The 21,977-nt window shown below is 39.7% G+C and overlaps 1 protein-coding gene across 1 annotated transcript in view; it reads left to right on the plus strand.

The window, feature by feature from the left end:
- The window catches only part of LOC136872352 (TBC1 domain family member 20), a 158,576-nt gene that overhangs the window by 73,118 nt on the left and 63,481 nt on the right, over window positions 1–21,977 (plus strand). Inside the window, exon 2 of the mRNA XM_067146163.2 lies at window positions 3,461–3,580. Coding sequence (XP_067002264.2) covers window positions 3,461–3,580 — 120 coding nt within the window. The remainder of the gene's footprint in view (window positions 1–3,460; window positions 3,581–21,977) is intronic.

The following is a 21,977-nucleotide window of genomic DNA, read 5'->3' on the forward strand; positions in this document are numbered from 1 at the left end:
TAATGTCGTTATCGGCGGAGATCCGCGTAGTTTCAGCCGATGTTTCACTGAGTGTGTAGTGGTTTTTGGTACTGTGTAATTGCACTTTCTTTCCTCCCTTTCTGTGTTTTTAGTGTAGCCACGAAAGTAACGGTTACATTTTGAGCAAACTCAACATTAAATGAAATTTAAGGTGGAACAGAAATCAAGAGTGCTTACCCCAAAGTGGCCCACCCCGGTAGCAAGACGTCGCTGACGACGTCAAAACTTCTGACAGTCAAGTGATAGAGAATAGACAGACCGCTTACAGACCACAGACAGACCACGAAATGCTGCCTCGTTCTCTTTAAAAGGGAACTCTGGCCTTGGAGTAGCCAATCAGAATGCAGGGGCCTGCCTATCAGCACCCAGATTCACCAATCACAACTCTTACTTCAGTCGTGATGTTAAAATACTTTTTCGAATACATACGATCGCGAATCTTCCATTTCCAGAATAGTCAGAAAATACTTTCTAGAATACATAACCAACAAAAGACAAAACACCCTGTTCAAAAATTCATGTAACAACTTTCTGGATAGTTCCAGTAAATATAGAACTGAAATCTACTATTTACAAATACCATATGTTACCAAAATATTACACTGTACAGGTTAGGTCGTTACATGGAATACAAATAAAACATATCACCACACTTCAGATCATACAGTAAGTACTACTTAACAAGGTTTTCAAATAAAATTTCCTATAAAAACATTCCACTTCCAATATATTCTACACCTGTGACAATATTATCCAAATTACAGACTGTGGTAAGGAATGGGGTGGTGTGGCTAGCATGATCGCAGGCAGCAGCAGAGAGCAGATGTGAGCTTGGAGTTGCAACTGTTTGCATTCTCTACATGGACTACTTGTGGCTCGCACTGTATCACTGGACTTGGCAGCTTTGACAGCACTCCCTGCCAAAGGATGCCTGGGTGGAGGAGTGGGGTAGTGTGTAGTGTCAGTGTACTTTCTGCATTAGTTACCTAACCTGCATTATGTATATTTTTCATATTATCCATATGAAATTTATGACATCTGTGTAAAATATCTTCTTTTATACAGTTTGAGGCCAAAGAATGGGAACACACTTCAGGAGATTATTCCTAACAGAGATGATCAAAACTGTCCTTATCAACATATGTCCAGAAGTGTACAGAAACAGTGTGATCAGAGCAACTGGACTCAGGTTAGAATGTTGAACAGGAGAGGGCTGAATGGAAGATGAGAAACAAATCAAGAATCAAATCACATGTAATAAGGTTGACATCGTCAGAACAGAGTTGGTACCACTGATTGCTCCACGGAAAATAACCCGTATTGCTTACAGCATGTTTGCGTGCAGCTTGGTTAGTGAGTGGACATGTGTTGTGCGGAATGATTAGACTGTTGTCATTGTTTCCTGGGCTTGTAGGCCATGGTCCAAGAACATGTGATGTTCCCGACATTTCACGGAAGACTGCATTCGGCATTGTCAAGGGTACCAGTATACTGTATTTGATGTGTTATAGGACATTATAAATTTTCCATAACGCTGGCAACCAGGAATGAGTTAGGTGGAAAATTTGTAATGTCCAATAATGGACCAAATATATTGGTATTATAAATTTATTCATTCGGAACAAATATTTCAGGTTCCCTATGGGAAACATCATCTTTATCATTGTCAAGGGTTCCGACTGACTTCAATAGCAGCTAAGTTCTGAATGGAATGACGTGGTGTTGTAATTCCATCTTATTATATAGTGCAGGCCACGGTACGCTTCTCGCGTATTGGTCCGCCATGCTTGGGGGGGGGGGGGCTGATTGGCTGTTCTTCGGCCAATGGTTGAATCATTAAGGAGCCCGATGCACATCGACCACCTTGGCGGAGACAGGCAGTTGATCACCCGTTGCTTTTTCTGTTCTGCCTCGGCCATCGTGTCCTTCAGGATTTAAGGCTTTCAGGACCAGAAACTGGTCTTTGATTACCTGTTGAGATGCCTCCTTATGGTTGAAGCTGTTCGAATTGTTCAGGATTTCAATGGCTTTAAAGCAGTCACTGAACATTCGCTGCTAACAGGCCATGACATACAGTACAGCGACACCAAAGTACTGTCAACTATTGTGTCTTATCACGCGCGGCTACAAAGGGAAGCCATTGAAATCCTGAAGCACACCAACAGCTTCATCCATAAGGAGGAATCTGAACAGGTAAACAAAGCCTAGTTTCCAGTCCTGAAAGTCTAAAATCCGGAATGACATGATGGCCGAGGCAGAACAGAAAAAGCAATGGGTGATCAGTTGCCTGTCTCCACCAAGGCAGGTCGATCTGCATCGAGCTCCTTAATATTTCAACCATTGGCTGAAAAAAACAGCCAATCAGCAACCCCCCACCAACATGACGGACCAATAGGCGAGCAGCGTACTGTGGCCTGCACTATTCGCTGCTATTAAAGTCAGTCGGAACCCTTGACAATGCCGAACACAGTCTTCGGTGAAACGTCTGGACCATCACATGCTCCTGGACCACAGCCTACAAGCCCTGAAAACACTGACATGATTTGTAGTGCCGGCCATGAAAGCCTCAATCAGTATATTAAAATGATCCATTATTTATGCCTGGAACAGGCTGAGATAATCATCTATGGCCAGCCAGTTGGAAATAGTCAAGAAGCTGCATGGATGTATCAGGTGAGGTGTCCTTACAGACAGCATTCGACCTTAAGACTTGAGATTGCGTTTCTGCATTTGTAAGAAATAGGGTCTTTTGATGGCATGAGTGACCAAATGTTCATACACCAGACTTGGAAGATGATGTGGTACAGGACACTGAGCAGGACCGTAGTATGAGCACCAGGCAAGTGGCCTACTGGTTTTGTGTAAACATATCCTACATGACAGTTGCTCCTGTCCCTGTCACTTGCATGTGCAGAGATTATTACATGTTGGGCTTTCTTCAAGGGAACAGTTTTATCTCTGCTTTTTGCAAAAGGCCACAACTATCATGGGATTTTTGTCATCTGTTCTCTTCATGGACGAGGTGACATTTGGATGGGATGGCATCTTAAATCTCTACAACTATCGTATTTAGGATGCAGTAAATCTCTAGGCTGGTTGAATCATTCTATTAGGAACGATTTAGCATCAATGTTTTGGCAGGAACTTTTAGCGACCACGTACTTAACTTAATGACATTTTAATGTTTTGTAACATTGATTGTTGTACTTAGTTCTGCACTGTACCACGGCTCTAATTATAATGTTTTAATATATTTTACAGTGTTTCTGTACATTTACAGACATATGTCAATGTAGACTGTATATTCATTTTGTCTGTCAGGAGTCTCCTCTTGAAGATTGTCCCCATTTTTTGTTCTCACCCTGTATACTGTGTAGTGTAATTTTAATATACTTATGGTGAGAAAGGCTAATTTACTTCCATTTTATCTGCATTACAGCTCCAGTTTCAAAAGCTACAAAAAAGAAAATAATAGAAATTCAACGTTGCCTGTCAGAGAAACCTGTTGACAAGTCTAAATTAAAATCTTTGGCAAAATCTGAAGGAGGTTTTATTAATGGTAAGTGTAGCAAAATGGCATTTATATTTGTAGCCTTAATCAAAACTTCTTTATAAAACCAATATTTTTTATAAGATTAAAATATGTTAATGGTATCAAGAGATCTAAAGGTGGGTGAGTTGTGTTTGCATTCTGTGGCCAAGATTGCAGGATTGAATCTTGGTGATACAATTAGTTGGGGAAGTGTTCAAATTCATAGAAATCTTGCATTTTGAATAACATCTTTCAAGGCAAAATCAGCATCTTATAAGATCATTAAGTTTTATTGAAATCGATAGAGTTCTGATGTAGAACTGATTTGTTCTAGATGATCATATTGTATTATACAATGTTTAAATGTCGTTGAAGAAATCCACCATTGTGCTCATATCTGAAGTCTGCAGTATATTCCATATATAAGTATAATCATAATTGTGAGGTATTATTAATATTATTATTATTATTATTATTATTATTATTATTATTATTATTGTTGTTGTTGTTGTTGTTATAATGACAGTAGTAGTAAGAAGAAGAAGAAGAAGGCCTCAGCAGTTTTGATTATACTTAAATATAGAATATATTGCAGACTTCAGTTATGAGTTACAGACTATAAATCTCAAGTTAAATCCGTATTGACAGTTAAACTTCTTACAAAATTGTACGAAACTATTTTAATCCTCCTAGTCATTACTATATATTTTACATCCAATTAAGACGCAACTTTACATATAAATAGAAGTTTTAACTTTCATCCGATTTGAGAAAACTTTTAAACTAACATTTCATTTTGTGTGTTATCTGTTTTAAATTCAGTTTCCATGTCCAATGCCGGGTCGAAACATGTCTGTTTATATGTAAAATTTCGTCTTAATTGGATGTAAAATATATAGTATTGACTAGGAGGATTAACCCTTTGCAGTCCAATTTTCTGTCACATGTTACAAGAGTCTGGTCCAAATTAATTTTGCATATTTTTACCTAGTCAGATTAAACTCAAAACTTTTATTAGTATCTATAATTATAATATTATTATGATTATTATATTACACAAATGTGAGTCTAGTGAGTTACTTACGGGTTTACACAAAAGTCATCTGTGCAGGAGTGAAAAATAACATTAAAAAACTGAAATGGAGTGGTGCAGCTAGGACGAACCTACGGTCCTCTAGTTTCCTGACCTAATGAATAACTTAGTCTAGGAGGATAACTATCATGAAATGTTATATTCCGGTAAACACTATTGTCGTTTACATTCCCATTTGTATGTGCAAAAGTATTTTCAGCATCACTGTTACTCGAATGATCAACACTGACCTGAGAAGGGTCATCATTGCCGTGTGCCGTATCCCCTCCTCCACCCTGGCCCATTAGCTTCCTGCATCGTCTTGCTTGTATAGCAGGCACTGGAAATTCCTCTTCTGAATCTCCAGAAACAGCATACGATGGTCCGGGATAATTCCATGCTTTTTTACGCACAGGTCCAGTCACTGAAGTTTCAATTGCAATGATGGAGTTCACTACACCTTCATCTTCACTTGACAGTTCTTTAAACTCTTCGTCTAATTCAAATACATAATCATCGTCACTGCTGTCTAAATAAATGTGCGTACGTATTTCCCCTTCATTCACATTTGCCACTTTTATATCGCAAATTCAACTCGGACAATATGCATTTATAGATAAACACGCCTAGTACAACATGTGTGCACACTACTCAATGTAAACAAAGCACAGCTGACAGGCCGCGGGTAACCATGACGATACACGGCTACATATATCTCATATTATTTCCATGGAGATAAAAGAATGGCTTCCTTTGTGCACAAAAATTTGCTCTAGAAACATCAGGGATATCGATCAACCTCAATCAGGTCAAAGAACATCAATAATTAACTTCTTAAATAGAACGAAACATAATGTCGAGGTGACCTCGACGTTGGACCAGAAAAGGTTAAAGTATTTTGTACAATTTTGTAAGAATTTTGGTTATGAGTGCAATGGTGGATTTCTTCAACAACATTTAAACAATGTATAATACAATATTATAACAACAATAATGCTCATGAATGCCAGTAAAGGAGAAACCTGAGAAATTAGCACCACACCGCCCTGAAGTAATGCGAGAGCAGTTCGGGGGGGCAGATATAGGTCGTGGAAAAAGGGTGTGTGGATTTTAGTGGGTAGGAATTTCACATGCTTGTGAAATGCAGACCCTCACAAGTGTCTCATGAAATATTTCCTACACTCCCACGTATAAAAAAATTATTATTATTAGATCAATAAAAGGTCCTAACGGGAGGGTGTTTTCAATTGAAGAAAGGAAGGTAGTATATCTCAGAATGAAGTAATATTTGGATAACAGGAAATCAAAAAATTCTTTATATAATTGACTGGAGTGGTTCATTGTAGGCTATAAAATGTAAAATAAAATAATTATCCACTGCCTGCTTTACTCGATGACTAAATGGTAAGGTCCTTATACATCGTCTATATGCATACCCTGGATAACTAGTAAGCAACTTACTGCACAGTAACCCCTCAGCAACGGGGAACATTTGAGTACCGCTTCACCCAGAGGATGGAGGTGATTCAGATTTGAGCACTAAGAGCATGTAGTGATCTCTTTAAAAATTCACTGTTTCAACAGTTTAGCTCAAATTATTTTCAAATGTTTACAGTACTATCCGCCAAACTTTTAGTGATACTTTGGCTCCCTAGTGCTGAATCGGTCCTCGTTGGCAGTTACTCGTTTCTGGGTTTACAGATTTCCTGGCTAATAGCTCACTTCAATTCACAGCAGTTTGTGTTTAAATTTCCGGTGACTGTACAGGCCAATTCTTGCATAGAACATACGTCCACACATCGCACAGCTGCGGAACGGATGAGATCTTGGCTGGGTTTGCTGAAGTTTGCGTTCCTGTCACTTAATATCTTCATGTAATTCTTTAATGGATCCATTGAATCTTCTCTTTGGGCAGTCCATAACAACGTGCTGGATGGTCTGAGGCACATTATCACAGTCGCAGAATGGGTCTTCAAATTTTCCCCACTTGTGAAGCCAGAATTTACACCTTCCATGGTTTGTTCTGATTCTGTTTAGAGATGTCCATTCCCTTCTCTGTAAGTTGAAACCAGGAGGAGCTCTACAACGATGGTGGATTAAACCCAGGTGGTCAGGATTTGAAGAGGTCCATTCTTCGTGCCAGATCTCATCAGCATCAAAACGTGTTTCCAGGAGCTTCTCGCCTAACTTCCATGATGGGTTTCTGGACTTTAATCTCTTCGGTTTCTGAGGGTTGCAGTCCTGATGTAAGAATTACATAGTGCCTCTACAGAAGCAGTGGACTGGCTGAAAAGTCTGGACATTAAGTTTTGAATGCTGACCTGTAAATCACATACTTATTTAAGAAATATGTATTTTTATGTACTTATAATGTATCCTTGTTTTGCCATACGAAATAATAATAATAATAATAATAATAATAATATCTTCATGTCTGTGGTGTTCTTGTACGAAGTGTTGAACTGAGGCATAGGCACTTAGCCACCAAAGTAAACGGTCCTTGGCGAGTGTTTCCTAGTTTTCTGGGTTTATTTCTGCCATCTTTAACCCTTTGCCCTCAAATATTTTCCTAGCCATAATGTCTCCCAAATTGTAATCATTTCAGTCAGTTTTTGCCATACTGAGAGATGTATTATAAAACACTTATATGTATATTTACAACAAATGTTTACAGATTCAAAATACAAAAATATTGAACACAAAGACATAAGAAAGACACAGATAGGTTGTTTTTTCCCCACATTTTCATCGGAATTTCTGGAGGGTGTGATACTTTTCGAAGCACAGTCCTGAGTGAATTCCTGGTTGCTTCTCATACGTTTTTGCAGAAGTGAACCGTTTCTTGCCTCCCCCACTTAACTTCCCTATTGATGCAAACCTTGCAGTTCTTCTACTGTGACTTCCTTCCTTGAACACCGTGTAGACTGCTTCTGAAGTGGAGTGTTTCTCTGAATGTTTAGTTTTGCGTATTCGTTAAGTCTCATTCATAGCGGAGGTTAATAGCTGCTCCGTAAAAATAATTGCCAGTACTGTAATTCTGTGAAAGGTCTACCACCATGACTTACAAATCCACTTACTGTCCCAAAAGGGAATTTAGGCAGGCCTACATCACCTGTAGTCCACGATCTCCAAACAGTATTAGAATTTTATACATGCCGATGAGGTCCAGGTCACGGCAACACATTACCACCTCCCCCAACATTACATGCATCGGTGTCATTATCATCACTCAGATCACTTTCTGAAACATCACTTTCATCTCTTGCCGCAAAAATCATCAGTTTCATGGTCATTATCTGTAAATTCATTCAAAATTGTCACCAATATTTCATCCTCCGTCAAGCCGGGTGCCGCCATTTTCCCGCGATCGCTTTCCGTTGAGCATATATATTTGTCTTTCCATTCTAAAAGAAGTTGTCTGAAATTCATTCTCACCGTGCCCAGAAGATAGCAGCACTCATTAAATAATAAATAGAAGTCTTAATGTACTCCGCAGAGTAGTTATGTGACGCAAAACCGCGTGTCAACCGGGGCTCGACACAACAGGAGTGTTAGCGCTGAACGGCAGCTGTCGACGTGTTGTCGACACACGAGCGTTAACGTTGGTGTCAGTTGGTCTTTGAAACATCTCAGGGGGGCACGCCGTGGTCTTGAACCGGAGCCAAGTTCACCATAGAGGATCTGGCGCAGTAGTCTGGTGTCATTCATACAGCGCACGTGTCCTGCCCATCTGAGGCAATGGCCAACAACTAATTCTTGTACACTTTTAGCACATGCTTTCTCGAGAACTTCAACATTAGAGACGTAGTTTTCCCACGTGATGTTCATAATGGAGCATAGTTTTTGCTGGTGAAAGCGCCCCAGCTTTTTGATGTCACGGCGGTATAAGGTCCACGTTTCACAGCCGTAGAGAAGTGTAGAGATGACTCCAGCCTGGTACACCATTAGTTTTGTGCGAATTGTAAGGTTTTCATTCTTGAAGACTCTGTGTGATAGTCGGCCAAAGACCGCATGGGCAGCACGAAGCCTGATTTCCACATCCTGTTCTGAAGTACAGCTCTTTAACAAGATACTTGTTCTGGTTTGGTGTTTGCGATGGTAACGTTAAATTCTGGTATGTTAGTCCGTAGTGCAGGTTGAGCAAGTACCTTTGTTTTTTTGGTGTTGATGGTGAGGACAAAAAGGTCATATTCATCCTTGAAACTGTTGATTGACTGTTGCAGTTCCTCAGGTTGTAGAACTGGTGATGCGGTATCATCGGCACACTGCATTTCAGTTACTCTAGTAACACTGGTATATCTTTGTGAGTGAAGTGTGGCCAAGTTGAAGAGGCCACCATCAGAGTGGTATTTAATCTTACGCCGGGGTTGTCTGTTGTTTCATAAAGCAAGGCCGCCAGATACAAAGCAAACAGAGTTGGAGCAAGTACACAACCCTGCTTCAGTCCATGTGTGATTGGGAATGGTTCGGAGAAGTTGTTTTGATGGAGAATCTTTCCAATTATACCATCATGAAATGCTTACACCAGGCCCACAAAATGCTCAGGACAGCCAAAGCGTCTTAGAACTGCCCACGTAGCGAGTCTTGGAACACTATCGAAGGTTTTTTCCAGGTCTTAAAACACAAAATAGACAGGCTTCTGTTGTACTCTGTATTTCCCTTGCAATTGCCTTGCACAAAAGATCACGTCAACAGTACCTCTGGAGGCTCGGAAACCACATTGAGACCTCTGATAGAGCAGCGGTGCCAACTATTACGGATTGTCCATATTGATTACGGATTTCACTTTGCTATTATGGCATTACGGTCAAAGGGGAAATTATTACCGAAAAGCAACATTTTCACGATAAAAATTAATTTCTACGAAAAAAAAGGAAAGAAGTAAAAAATGTTCAATCCCTTAGAGCATTATTGGTCAACTCGCCTCGTTTCAGTGTTTGTAAGTTGGCAACTAAACATATTTAGCAGTTATTTGGTCGTCACTTCCTTTTGTTTCCTGAGAGTGTTATGAAATCACGGCCAAATACATGGATATGCGCTGCTGTCTTATATAGAATGACGCATCAAGTCGGCCGTGAAGTAGGCTATACTCCTTGCTATGATGTTCTCCAGTGCGCGCTTTCAGCTCTCTCTCTGTTGTGTGCGTAGACGTGAGTAGTATATTTAGCGCGTTTCAATTTTAATTATCCTAGTCATCGATTCGAAAAGAAGTGATTGGTTTTATAAAATGAAGCGTAGCAACTGTCAAATTGCATCTTCTTCTAAGAAGACAGCAGTGTTACAGAAATATCAAGATGGTTACACAAATGAATGGCCATGCCTACTTGCTTCACATGTTTATGAAAACCACGTGTTCTGCAGTGTGTATTCATGTGATTTCTCTGTGGCTCACGGTGGACGAGATGATTGCAGAAGAGACATAGAATCCAAGAAACATCACACATACAGTGAAGCAAAATTACAAAACCAGTCTGTTTCATCGTTCTTCGTAAAAAGTAATTCCAAAGTGCTGTTCACATCATTTATTTTGGAGCATAATATTCTGTTATCAGTTTCAGACCACGCTGGAAATTTATTTAGATCAATGTTCCCAGACTCTAAAATATCTAAGAAATATGGTTGTGCAAGAAGAGAGAGAGATTTATTAAAGAAATAAATCATCCGTCCTCCAGTGAGGGTGACCATTTGGATCCGGAATACAGTTTCAATTTCAGTGGAGTTTAAAAATATCAAGAAATGAAAATGTAATAGTTGAAGCTGTTATCTTCCTTTTTCCCAGGGTTAGTGGGGAAGAAATGTCAAACACATTCTCAGGTACAGATGGAAGTGAATGATTTGCAGAGAGTCCCTCAGTATCTGTATTACTATTTTTTTCTAACTCGCAGAATGGAACTTTCAATTTTTGTAGGAAGTTCGATGTCTGACTAGGGCGCCTCTTGCTCCGAATAGCAGGCCTCTGACAATCCACCGATCGATAGGTATTTTATACTTAGATGAAAGGTAAGGCAAGCATGGAGTATAAATAGCTTGCTTTTCTAGGTCCACATACTGAGCCTGATCCAGGTCCCTTTCAAAGCAAATGATGGGATCTAAGACCATCGCTTTGATGTCCTCTCTGTTGATGGCTACGATTAGATTAGATTAGAGTCATTGGTAGAGACGCAGTGAACCTCCTCGTGCACCTCCCATCCACACTGTCTCAAGCCTTCAGCAATCAACGATCTTACACGGTGGTGGCAGTGGTTGCGCATTAGTTCAGTGCTCCGGCAGAATCCCAGCACATGTCCAAGGGTTTCTGTCTCGTTGCAGCCATTTTGGCGGCAACGGGTTGTGTTGAATGACCTACCGGGAACCGACCTGACTGCGGTGAGGTTGCATGTCATCTTCACTGCATTTATTTATTCAGAGGAGGACAGAGGTGATTTATGAGTCATCCAGGATTTTGCTTTCGGGCAGTCTGAATATAACACTACTCCTTTTCCTTTATGTGGTAGCTGACACCACGACTGAAAGGATCGATTTCTCATAATTTCGCGTAGTTTTCTTCCGTCAGTCTTTGAGGGGAGACTTTCTTTTTTTATGTCAAGTTTGTGAGTGCCATATCTTGTTCTTCAGGTAACTTCCTTGTAAAACGTCTGCTTTAGTTCAGTACACGGCATTTGAAGCAAAAATGGAAATAAGTGAACTTTTGCAAATAATGCCTTGTTCTTTGGCTACGATGGTAGTGTGGATTCAAATACAGTTAAACTATATTCCATAGTTGTTTCTTAATTCTTTCACTGCTGCGGTCGAGTATACCCATCCTGAACTTTGCGCCGTCAGTGCTACGATAATATGTTCGATCTGTCTTGAAACATTTGTATATGTTCCTGCCATCTATTGGCTAACCTTAGAACAACTTAGTTACCTTTCTATTCTTATACAGCATGCAGTAAAACGTTTTTCTTTTGTCACCTCATTTTAAAAAAAACCGTAAGTCTTGCCCGTTTTTTGAAAAAATGCTTGATTAGTAATGTAACCCCCAATTTTCTAAAATTTGTCACCTCATGTAAACAAATACTCTAGTATTTCCATCATGGCTCCTGCCTATGATCGTAACATGTGCCCAGAGGATATTCTTAGGCTTTTAGAGGAGAAGAGTCTGATATGGATTTACGACAGTGACGGTATTGATATTGAGGATACCAGTGAAGTGATAGGGAGAGATAATAATGTTGATAGAGGTGATGATTTGCTGCCAGAGAGAGGAAGAAATGACACTGTCCTAGGGCTGACCACGTAGTGGGACGACGAGTTTACACCTAAGGTGCATGCATTTCAAACTCCAAACCTAGCTATGTCAAATAATTTGACCCCTGAATGCCCTGAAATGGATTATTTCGGGATATTTGTGAATGAAGACAAGTCGGCGAGAGTAGCGCATGAAGCAAACAGATTTTATAAACAGACAGTTGATGCTGAGTTTATGACAAATTCCACCCTACATTTATCAATATTGTGTGTTTAATCTTTCTGCTAATAATCGTCTGTATGGCTTGGCATTGGGCGTAAATATAATAGGCATTGCCCATAATGCAAATGAAAATTTCTAAGCATCTTCTTAATGGATGGAATTTTCGCCACCTCGTGTGGATTACATAAAATCAGCTTCATGGTCCGTATCGCACTTCAATAGATTCACAATTAAGTATTTATTTTCCACCTAGTCGATACAATGATTGCTTAAGGCAATTTTTAATGGTCAAAAGTGGTACATGTTTCGTATATTATCAACATCTTCAGCCACATAACACTGTTTAGATGAAAAATGTATAAAATTGACACTTCCTCTAAAGCATTACTTTGTCAATTTTATACATTTTTCATCTAAACAGTGTTATGTGGCTGAAGATGTTGATAATATACGAAACATGTACCACTTTTGACCATTAAAAATTGCCTTAAGCAATCATTGTATCGACTAGGTGGAAAATAAATACTTAATTGTGAACCTCGTGTGGAATCGAACCCTGGATCCCTAACATGAACTGTCTCCAACACTGTGGGAACAAACTGGTGAGTTAAATTATCATCTCACAATGTTATTCTGTTGTTAATGCTTGTATATGTTTAAATTGCCGATAATTGCACTGGGGTCGCACCAGCCTGTGAGAGATTTCAGCAGCAGCGAATTGGTTAATGCTCAGAGAAGCCAAATATCAACTCTTCCATTGTCATTGTTAGAGAGTACTGACAACACAGCAAGGGAATTTTCTCTATTATTAATAGTGAATTGTCTCCTTTAGCAATTCCATGGGAAAATGATAGGGGCAAAGAAAGGTGTTGCCAAATTTGTGAAGGACGGGCATTCTTCTGTTTATGTTCTGGGTTGTTCATGTTATCTCATACACATCTGTGCACAAAAAGCAGCAAACCAATTACCAGTCAATGTAGAGAACTTTTTGGTTCAGTTATATTACCATCTTGATAAGAGTTCTAGAAGGCAAAACACGTTGAAAGGATATCAGACTGTTTGTGGCACAGAGGGTCACAAAATTTTGAAATATGTCAGTACCCATTGGCTCTCACTTCTTCAGCCTATTAATCAAATTCTTGAGCAGTGGGAAACTTTGACACTCATGTTTTGTAGTGAGCCCCACCATAAAAATGAGAGCACCAAGCAGTTTGAGACTGTAAAATCTTTCTCACAAGATCCATACACAAAACTATTCTGCTTCTTTCTTCAGAGTACACTTCCTGTATTTAACTCGGTGAATTTATTTCTGCAACAAGCTGCTCCAGCCATACATCTTCTTAGAAGGAAACTTGCTGTTCTTTTAACTGACCTATTGATCAGATTTGTTCAGCCATCTTCTGTTCAGTCAGAACCTACCTCCCTTTTGAGTGCTGAATTCAAGAGGAGGAAGTACCAGAAAGCCAATGAGACTTGGTAATTGGAGCAAAAAAATAAAATAATAGATAGATAATGCCTTTATTGGTGGCGAAGTCAGGGCTCAAGGCCCTCTCTTACACTTAACCACTAGAAGAATAAACATATACATAACTTATAATTACAAATACAGAAAACACAGATAATATTAATAGCAATAACAATAGTAATAATAATATTTATTTATTTATTTATTTATTTATTTATTTATTTATTTATTTATTTAATTAATTTATTTATTTATTTATTTATTTATTTATTTATTTATTTGAAGCATACAATTTACATAACATAATGATATTTAATGACAGACATGTCAAATAGCGTCTGCCCAGAATTTTGCCAAATCACAGGCATTAGGTGTCGCAGCCATCAAGTCCTCCATTGTACAATTTAAAGGACACTTACCACAGTTCATGAAATGGGCTGTGGTTTGGTCTTCACCACATTCACATAGCCTGGATGTCCCAGGAAAGCCCCACATTACCATATTGATTCTTGATCTACCAACCCCAGTTCGAAGCCTATTCAATGATTTCCAAGTAGACCAATGTTCCTCATGGCCTGGAGAGAGATGTTCAGTTGGTAGCATCCAAGTAGCAAGTTGAGGATTTCTAGTTCTCCATAATCCCATCCTTGGATTGAGCAGATTCGTTTTGATTTTCAGTTGCGTTCAGGAAACTCCTCCTAGACCTCAATCGTCGGTGGGCAAGTTCATATTCGTACAATGGGTGTGCACGAGGCAAGTGCTTTAGTTCTCTCATTTGTGGATGCAACTTCTCTTCTAATATCTGGTGGGGTGATTCCAGCCAAACAGTAGATTCTATCTCGCGGTGTTTCAATTAGAGAAATGTCAACTTGTTTAGCATGACTGGATCTGTACCAAACAGGGCAAGCGCACTCTGCAGCGGAGTAACACAGAGTAATGATATTAATAATAATAATAAATATAAAATCCTGAATTTTAAAATACACTTGAATGACGTAACTACAGTAATTCATTCATTCATTCATTCCATTCATTCCTTCATTCACTCAAAAATTATCCAGCAAGTCAGTGGGATGACTGTGATGAGATGTTTTATAATTCTCTGAGAGAGTTGATTCCAGAAGATGCCAGACCAATGTATCGGTCTTTTTTCACCGATAATAGTGTGGAAGACGACATCGATGGGTTTAATGGACAACTTGACCTTGAAATAGAAAGTGAATAATGACAGATTTTCATTTTCCGATTTATTTTTACTTCTTCCTATTTTTGACCAATATAACTTCTAGTACGGCCAATACTCTTCCCCTACTATAAATTCTTATGTGTTTGTGTAATTTACGAAACCTCATTTTCAAGAGTATTTATTTGATGCTTTATTTCGTGAATATTTCGTCCTGCGCCTTCGTGTATCGTGTTTCCCGCTCACCACAGCAGCGTGTCCGCTTTATACAGCTGGGGATTCGGGGCGGCAATTGTCCTGCAAGCAAGACAGGCTGGCGCGCGCTAGCGACTCAGTTAATCGGGATGAAAGAATGAGTTTATTATTGTTGTTCGCGCGCTGTTAACATCGTTTCTGTGCGTAGTTTCGTCGGAGTTTTAGGCCCCTTTTTTTTCTTGCACTTGTATGCTTTCCCCCACTGCCAAAGTCGTATGTTAATAATGTATGGGACATATAGAATTGTTTTGTATGTGGTAGTTTCGCGTATTTAAGTGCATCATTTTAATGAGTTGAATGTTTTTAAGTGGGTTGTGTCGGTGACAGTTTCAGGTAGTTCATTTTCTCGTTAAGGCCAAAAATATAACAAACGTTATCTCCAAGTGTTCAGAGATACCTATAAATTTCCGTTCATTTTACCGTCTGATAAAGAAACTACCATATTCTTTCGCGTAATTAACGCCCTTGCATAATTTACGCATCCCAATATTTTTGGGTCCAAAGTGGACGAAAAACAAATGTTCACGTATTTGACGCCCCCACAACTTCGAACATCCATCACGCAGCTCCGGATGCGTTTCGAAATAAAGATGTCAACTACTCAAGTAGCAGGCTTCCTATTGCGAAAGCGGGCATTCCAGATACAGGGCAACGTGCTGTTATTAGCCGGCAGGAAATCCCACTGCACTAGTTTTACGAGTGTTTCGGGTACGGGACATTCTGTGATCTCAAAATTGTTTCAGTCCACAGTATTCGAGTAATACTGCATCATACTAACTCGCGGTGATCAGTTACACCGAAACATACGGGAAGAGGGCAGCGAGTATTCAATGCCCAAATGAAACGTGCGCTACCGCGGTAACAGAAGTGCATGTCAAGCGGTCAACATGTCTCGCAAAGCATTTCGCGGACCAAAAAGCGGCAAGTTTCCGCAAGTAGAGAAGGATCTGCTTAAATATATGATTTTGTGACGCAACGTTGGATAAGCAATTTCTCACGAAATGCAGTATTTTAAAGAATGTGAAATAACCGCTGCACATGGAATCAGTGTCTCGGATTTGAAGGTTAGCCGAGTCTTGATTAATTTTATGAAGATAAATGGACTTCCTCTTCAGCGAAGAACATCATCATGCCAAAAAATGACGAATGATTTAAACCATTTTCATCGTTTTGTGATTCAGAAGCGTAAAGTGAGGAATATTTGATCTCCCTTATAGAAACCGCAGATCAGACGCCAATCATTTTCCATATGCCACAAAGTCGAACAATCGATAAGAAAGGATCATACAGTGTTATCGTACGCGCTACCGGAAGCAAAAAACAACGATGTACTGCAATGCTTGATATAACAGCTGATCTCAGAAAGCTTACACCTTACATTGATCTAAAACGAAAAACAATGCCCAAAGCAAAATTTCCGCGAGTGATCCACGTTCGTATTCAAGAAGAAGGATGGATGGACACGTCACTCGTACAAGATTGGATACAAACGGTTTGGGGTAATGTAGCAGGGTCCCTCCTTCGATGCCCGGCCCTTCTCGTGTTGGACAGTTTTTTTGCCGGTATGTCATTGTTATGGCATTACATGAATTATACTTTTATTAGTTCATGTTTTCACTCCAGGTCGTATTGTCAGCTCGTAATGGGACTTCAATCCCACGTGTCTAACTTACCTGATGTACCCTATTTGAATTTTCAGGAAAAATCTCACTCCGGAATTTTACGCCAAATGACGATAACCGCAAACGAGTTGAACCAGTTGTGTTTTTATATTATATTTGATGCATCTTTTAAATGTAAGTGAATTGTAAATATCTTAATTCCTTGAATAATTTACGCATCCGAAGTTTTCGCCTGTATTTTTCGTCAAAAAGTGCGTTAATTACGCGAGAAAATACGATATTATGCATTTTGTTGCGTGTGTCGGTGTGACAAATATTATTATTCGTTTAAGTGGCATAAATGACAATGATAAGGTAAATTTTCTTGCAACCATTTTTATTTTTTGGTAGTTTAAGATTTGAAATTTAACGGTCAATTCGCATTGTAACTGTAGATATGTATGCCTTTTATCTTGACCTTTTTTCACCTACACCGTGGTGGAATACATGTGATGAAATCCAGGAATAAAAAAGATCTTCCTATTTTTGGTTTCTAAAAGTTGGCAGGTATGGATTTTGATTTCATTTATGTTTCTTAAGTTTTGTTTAGTTACTGAGCAGTATTGTGTTTCATGCTAATTGTCCGGCTCATTGGCTGAACGGTCAGCGTACTGGCCTTCGGTTCAGAGGGTCCCGGGTTCGATTCCCGGCCGGGTCGGGAATTTTAACCTTAATTAGTTAATTCCAATGGCACGGGGGCTGGGTGTATGTGTTGTCTTCATCATCATTTCATTCTCATCACGACACGCAGGTCGCCTACGGGTGTCAAATAGAAAGACCTGTACCTGGCGACCCAAACCCGTCCCGGGATATTCTGGCACTAAAAGCCATACGACATTTCATTTCATGCTAATTAGTGAAAAAGACTTCCAATGGAACCTTTTAATGTTGAGGGTTTTGTTTATGTTTATAAGATTCATCAAGTATCTTACATTATAATTCATTTTTTACAGTATTGTGATTCAAGCCAGGTAATAAAAAGCCTTAAAGTGTAAAATACATAATGTCAGGATTCATTTTGGATTTGTTGTTGTCTTGTAAGCTTTGTTATTTCCATTTTTATTCAGTTCTTTTACATTACATTACTATGTTTTGTGCCAATTAGTAAAGAATAAAGTACTTTTTATTGCAAAATCGTGCGTGTTATTGCTATTCCCTCACACGACTGGTAAGAAAAGAAATTTCTACACAACAGTCTTGAGAGCAAAAATAACCAACTTATTTCATAATTCCATAACGTTAAATTGTAGATTTCACGAATGATTTGTATCTTAGGTAATGTAATTTACAACTTTATTTACGATTATGTGTCCAATATAGTGAAATTATTATTTATTTCTTGAACTGTAAATTTCAGAAACGTCGTGTAGTTCACTTATGCTTTATCACAGACTTGTCCTAATGCACTGTTTATTTACGTATAATGCGACCAAAATACTTAAAAGTCACTTAATCTGTTGATGCAAAAAAAATATGCATAATCAAACAACAAACGTAAATAGACTAACCGCCGTTTTATTTATTTTTAGTGTTGTTTGATAAGCAGTTAGGTTGAGGTTTTACAAAGGAGTTCAAAAATAATTATTCTTACTTATTGCAAAAAATTGGAAAAATATAACAATAAATGGATTTTTAATCGACTGGAAACTTTGAGCTCAAATATCTCAGAATGGTGTTTTGGCGCTTGGTCTAGTGATGCATAACATTGTCCATATTATGTATTGAAAAAAGGTGGATCAGTCAAATTTCCCTCTATTGTATGTTATCTCCTTTCAGTACGGACCAGATATGAAGTTTTTAATGTTGAATTTCATAACAACACTGTCAGCGTAGGAACAGACAACATGGAAAGCAACTGTCAGGGACAGCGCTATATGACTTCTTTCTATGCATAGAAGGTGTGACCACTGCAGAAATTCGACGCTTGGTGGCAATCTGTTGAGAACATTCGCCGTCACGGAAATCAGTTTGCAACTGGGTGGAAGATTGGAAAACAGGGTGCACATCGGTGGACAAGGGAACCAGTTCTGGAAGGAATATGACAGTGTCAACACCAGCCAATATTGCCCGGATCGAACAGGCCATCCAAGGAAACAAGCACATCACATTTACAGAAATGGTGGCAGCCACGGAAATTAGCCGAAACACCCTGCAGTGGATCATGCACGGCCACTTACAGTTGGGAAAGGTGTCATCCACATGGGTGCCTAGACACTCGTCTGCAGACGAAAAGCAGAGGTGTGTGGACGTGTGCAGAGAACTTTTGCAACGCCATGATCAAGATCCAGCAGACTTCATGGCTAGGCTTGTGACTGGTGATAAGACATGGCTCCATTACCATGAGACACTTTTTTTTTTTTTTTTTTTGCTATTTGTTTTACGTCGCACCGACACAGATAGGTCTTATGGTGACGATGGGAGAGGAAAAGCCTAAGAATGGGAAGGAAGCGGCCGAGGCCTTAATTAAGGTACAGCCCCAGCATTTGCCTGGAGTGATAATGGGAAACCACAGAAAACCATCTTCAGGGCTGCCGACAGTGGGGTTCGAACCCACTATCTCCCGGATGCAAGCTCACAGCTGTGTGCTCCTAACCGCACGGCCAACTCGCCTGGTGAGCCACATCTGAAACAACAGTTGATGCAATGGAAGCGTAGGGGCAGTCCACCACCAAAGAAATGGCGAACAGTGCCATCAGTTGACAAGCGAATAGGGACAGTGTTCTGGGATGCCGTTTTGCAGATTTTGCTGAACTGGACACAGCTATCAAGGCATGGGTACACAGCACTCTGAAAGAATGGTTTCAGGAAGGTCTGGAGAGACTTGACACATCGATGGCAAAAGTGCATACAGTTTTTTTTTCTATTTGCTTTAGGTTGCACCGACACAGAGAGGTCTTGTGGCGACGATGGGATAGGAAAAGCCTAGGATTGGGAAGGAAGCAGCCATGGCCTTAATTAAGGTACAGCCCCAGCATTTGCCTGGTGTGAAAATGGGAAACCACAGAAAACCATCTTCAGGGCTGCCGACAGTGGGGTTCGAACCCACTATCTCCCGATTACTGGATACTGGCCGCACTCAAGCAACTGCAGCTATCGAGCTCGGTAGTGCATACAGTTACAAGGAGATTATGTTGAGAAGGTGGACGTAACAACTGATGTGTAATGTACTTCATTTGGATAGAAAAAAATAAAATGTAAAACACTGTAGTACATCTGTTTCTTCTCTGGACAGTGACTTCCTGTCTGACACTATAATCTCTCGACTCACTGTTATTAGAAGCCTGCAGACTCTCTCTTGAGAGTTACAGTGTTTTGTTCCCATCTATTCTCCTTTGTTTGAGAGATTAGAATAGGTGTGTTTTTTACAGCCTCTCACAAAGATAATTCGTTCAGATTCCTTCTTCTCTTGGTAACCAAGAAGCCATTGAAATCCTGAAGCATACCAACAGCTTCAACTGTAAGGAGGAATCTGAATGGGTGAACATAGCGTGATTTCCAGTCCTGTAAGCCCTAAATCGTGGAGGACACGATGGCCACGGCAGACCAGAAAAGCAACGTGTGATCAGTTGCCTGTCTCCTCCAAGGCAGTTTGACATACATCGGACTCCTTAATGCTTCGATGATTGGCCAAAGAACAGCCAATCAGCGACCGCCCCTCCAACGTGACAGACCAATAGACGAGCAGCACATTGTAGCCTGCACTGTATAATGAGGTGGAATAGTAACCACTCCATTCCTCTGTGCGTTTCGCTGCTATTGAAGTCAGTCGGAACCCTTGATAATGCCAAGCGCAGTCGTTGATGAAACATAAGGAACATCACATGTTCCTGGACCACGCCCTACTAGCCTGGAAAACACTGACATGACTTTGATGTATTCCCCATCAGAATATGATTTCCCATTCCCAACAATAAATTTTATAATTTCGTGGCTTGCTTGTGTTGCTACTTCTTTTAACGGTCCTGCTTTGACAGCAGTTGTCTTCTGTTGCAATCTATATAAATAAAGTTGTAGGGGATCCGCTGTCTGTAATTTCATTTGTTTCGCAAATTTTTCAGATATTTATCAGATTTAGGTCAACTCAAGACCGTATCAGTGTTTTTTACCTTTTGTGTCTGTTTGTTTGTTCCACCATTATGGCGAAATGGCTGGACAGATCTCGACCAAACTTCATATATAGAGTTTACTTATCCAGGGGAAGGTTTAGGTATGCATATGATTTGGAAATCACTTAATAGAATGGGGGTTTATAGGGAAAGCGTAACAGTTTTCTTCAATTTTCTCTTATACTATTGATTTTCTATAAAATCCGTGGACTACACGTGAAACGTCTCTTCATTATAAACAACTTTTGTTTGAGTATAATTTTGCTTACTCTTCAAATGACGGAGAAAATTACTACTTTGTGCTACGAGCTCGATAGCTGCAGTCGCTTAAGTGCGGCCAGTATCCAGTAATCGGGAGATCGTGAGTTCGAGCCCCACTGTCGGCAGCCCTGAAAATGGTTTTCCGTGGTTTCTCATTTTCACACCAGGCAAATGCCGGGGCCGTACCTTAATTGAGGCCACGACCGCATCCTTCCACTTCCTAGGCATTTCCCATCCCATTGTCGCCATAAGACTTATCTGTATCGGTGCGATGTAAAGCAAATAGCAAGAAGAAAAAAAACTACTTTGTGCGGATTTCATGCTCTGCATTGAGTGGCCGACAGACCAACAACGAACCTACCGGTTACCATGGCAACGTCTCTGGCTGCTTGCCAACAGTGAAGTAAAATAGGTTGAACTGACACTAGGAACACGACGAAGACCCAGTCAACACCTCCTAGATATATAAGGCCTCACAACTGTTCTGGGAATATACTGTGACGTCAAAATCGGGAGGCAAGCTTGAACCTTTTCAGTAATAACACAGCAATGAGTTTGGCCATGTAACGCTGAAATTAGAAGAGTTTTAATTCGTTTAATGGTGCCAATTGTTAATACCGTTGTACGTAATGGTACTGATGTGTTGCGTACTCAACTTTAAGGAGAATTCCGGCAGTGATAACGAAGTGCATGCATTAAGTTTACGAAAGACGAGGTTATGCGGCAGATATGTTTACGTGCAATTCCAAGACAAGACTACAGATTTACTAATAACTCAATGGTGAGTAACTATTATTATTACATTCTCACACAATCATAATGAGTATAGGCCTTTGACGTATTTAACTACACGCAACAGCTGGTGATATGTAGGCATATTTACTCTTTAATGATATAAGGTTATGTTAGATCACAATCATGGGATACATTATTTCAACGGTATTATTATTATTATTATTATTATTATT

Source organism: Anabrus simplex, chromosome 4 (genome assembly GCF_040414725.1).
Source record: "Anabrus simplex isolate iqAnaSimp1 chromosome 4, ASM4041472v1, whole genome shotgun sequence".
NCBI classification, from domain to species: domain Eukaryota; kingdom Metazoa; phylum Arthropoda; class Insecta; order Orthoptera; family Tettigoniidae; genus Anabrus; species Anabrus simplex.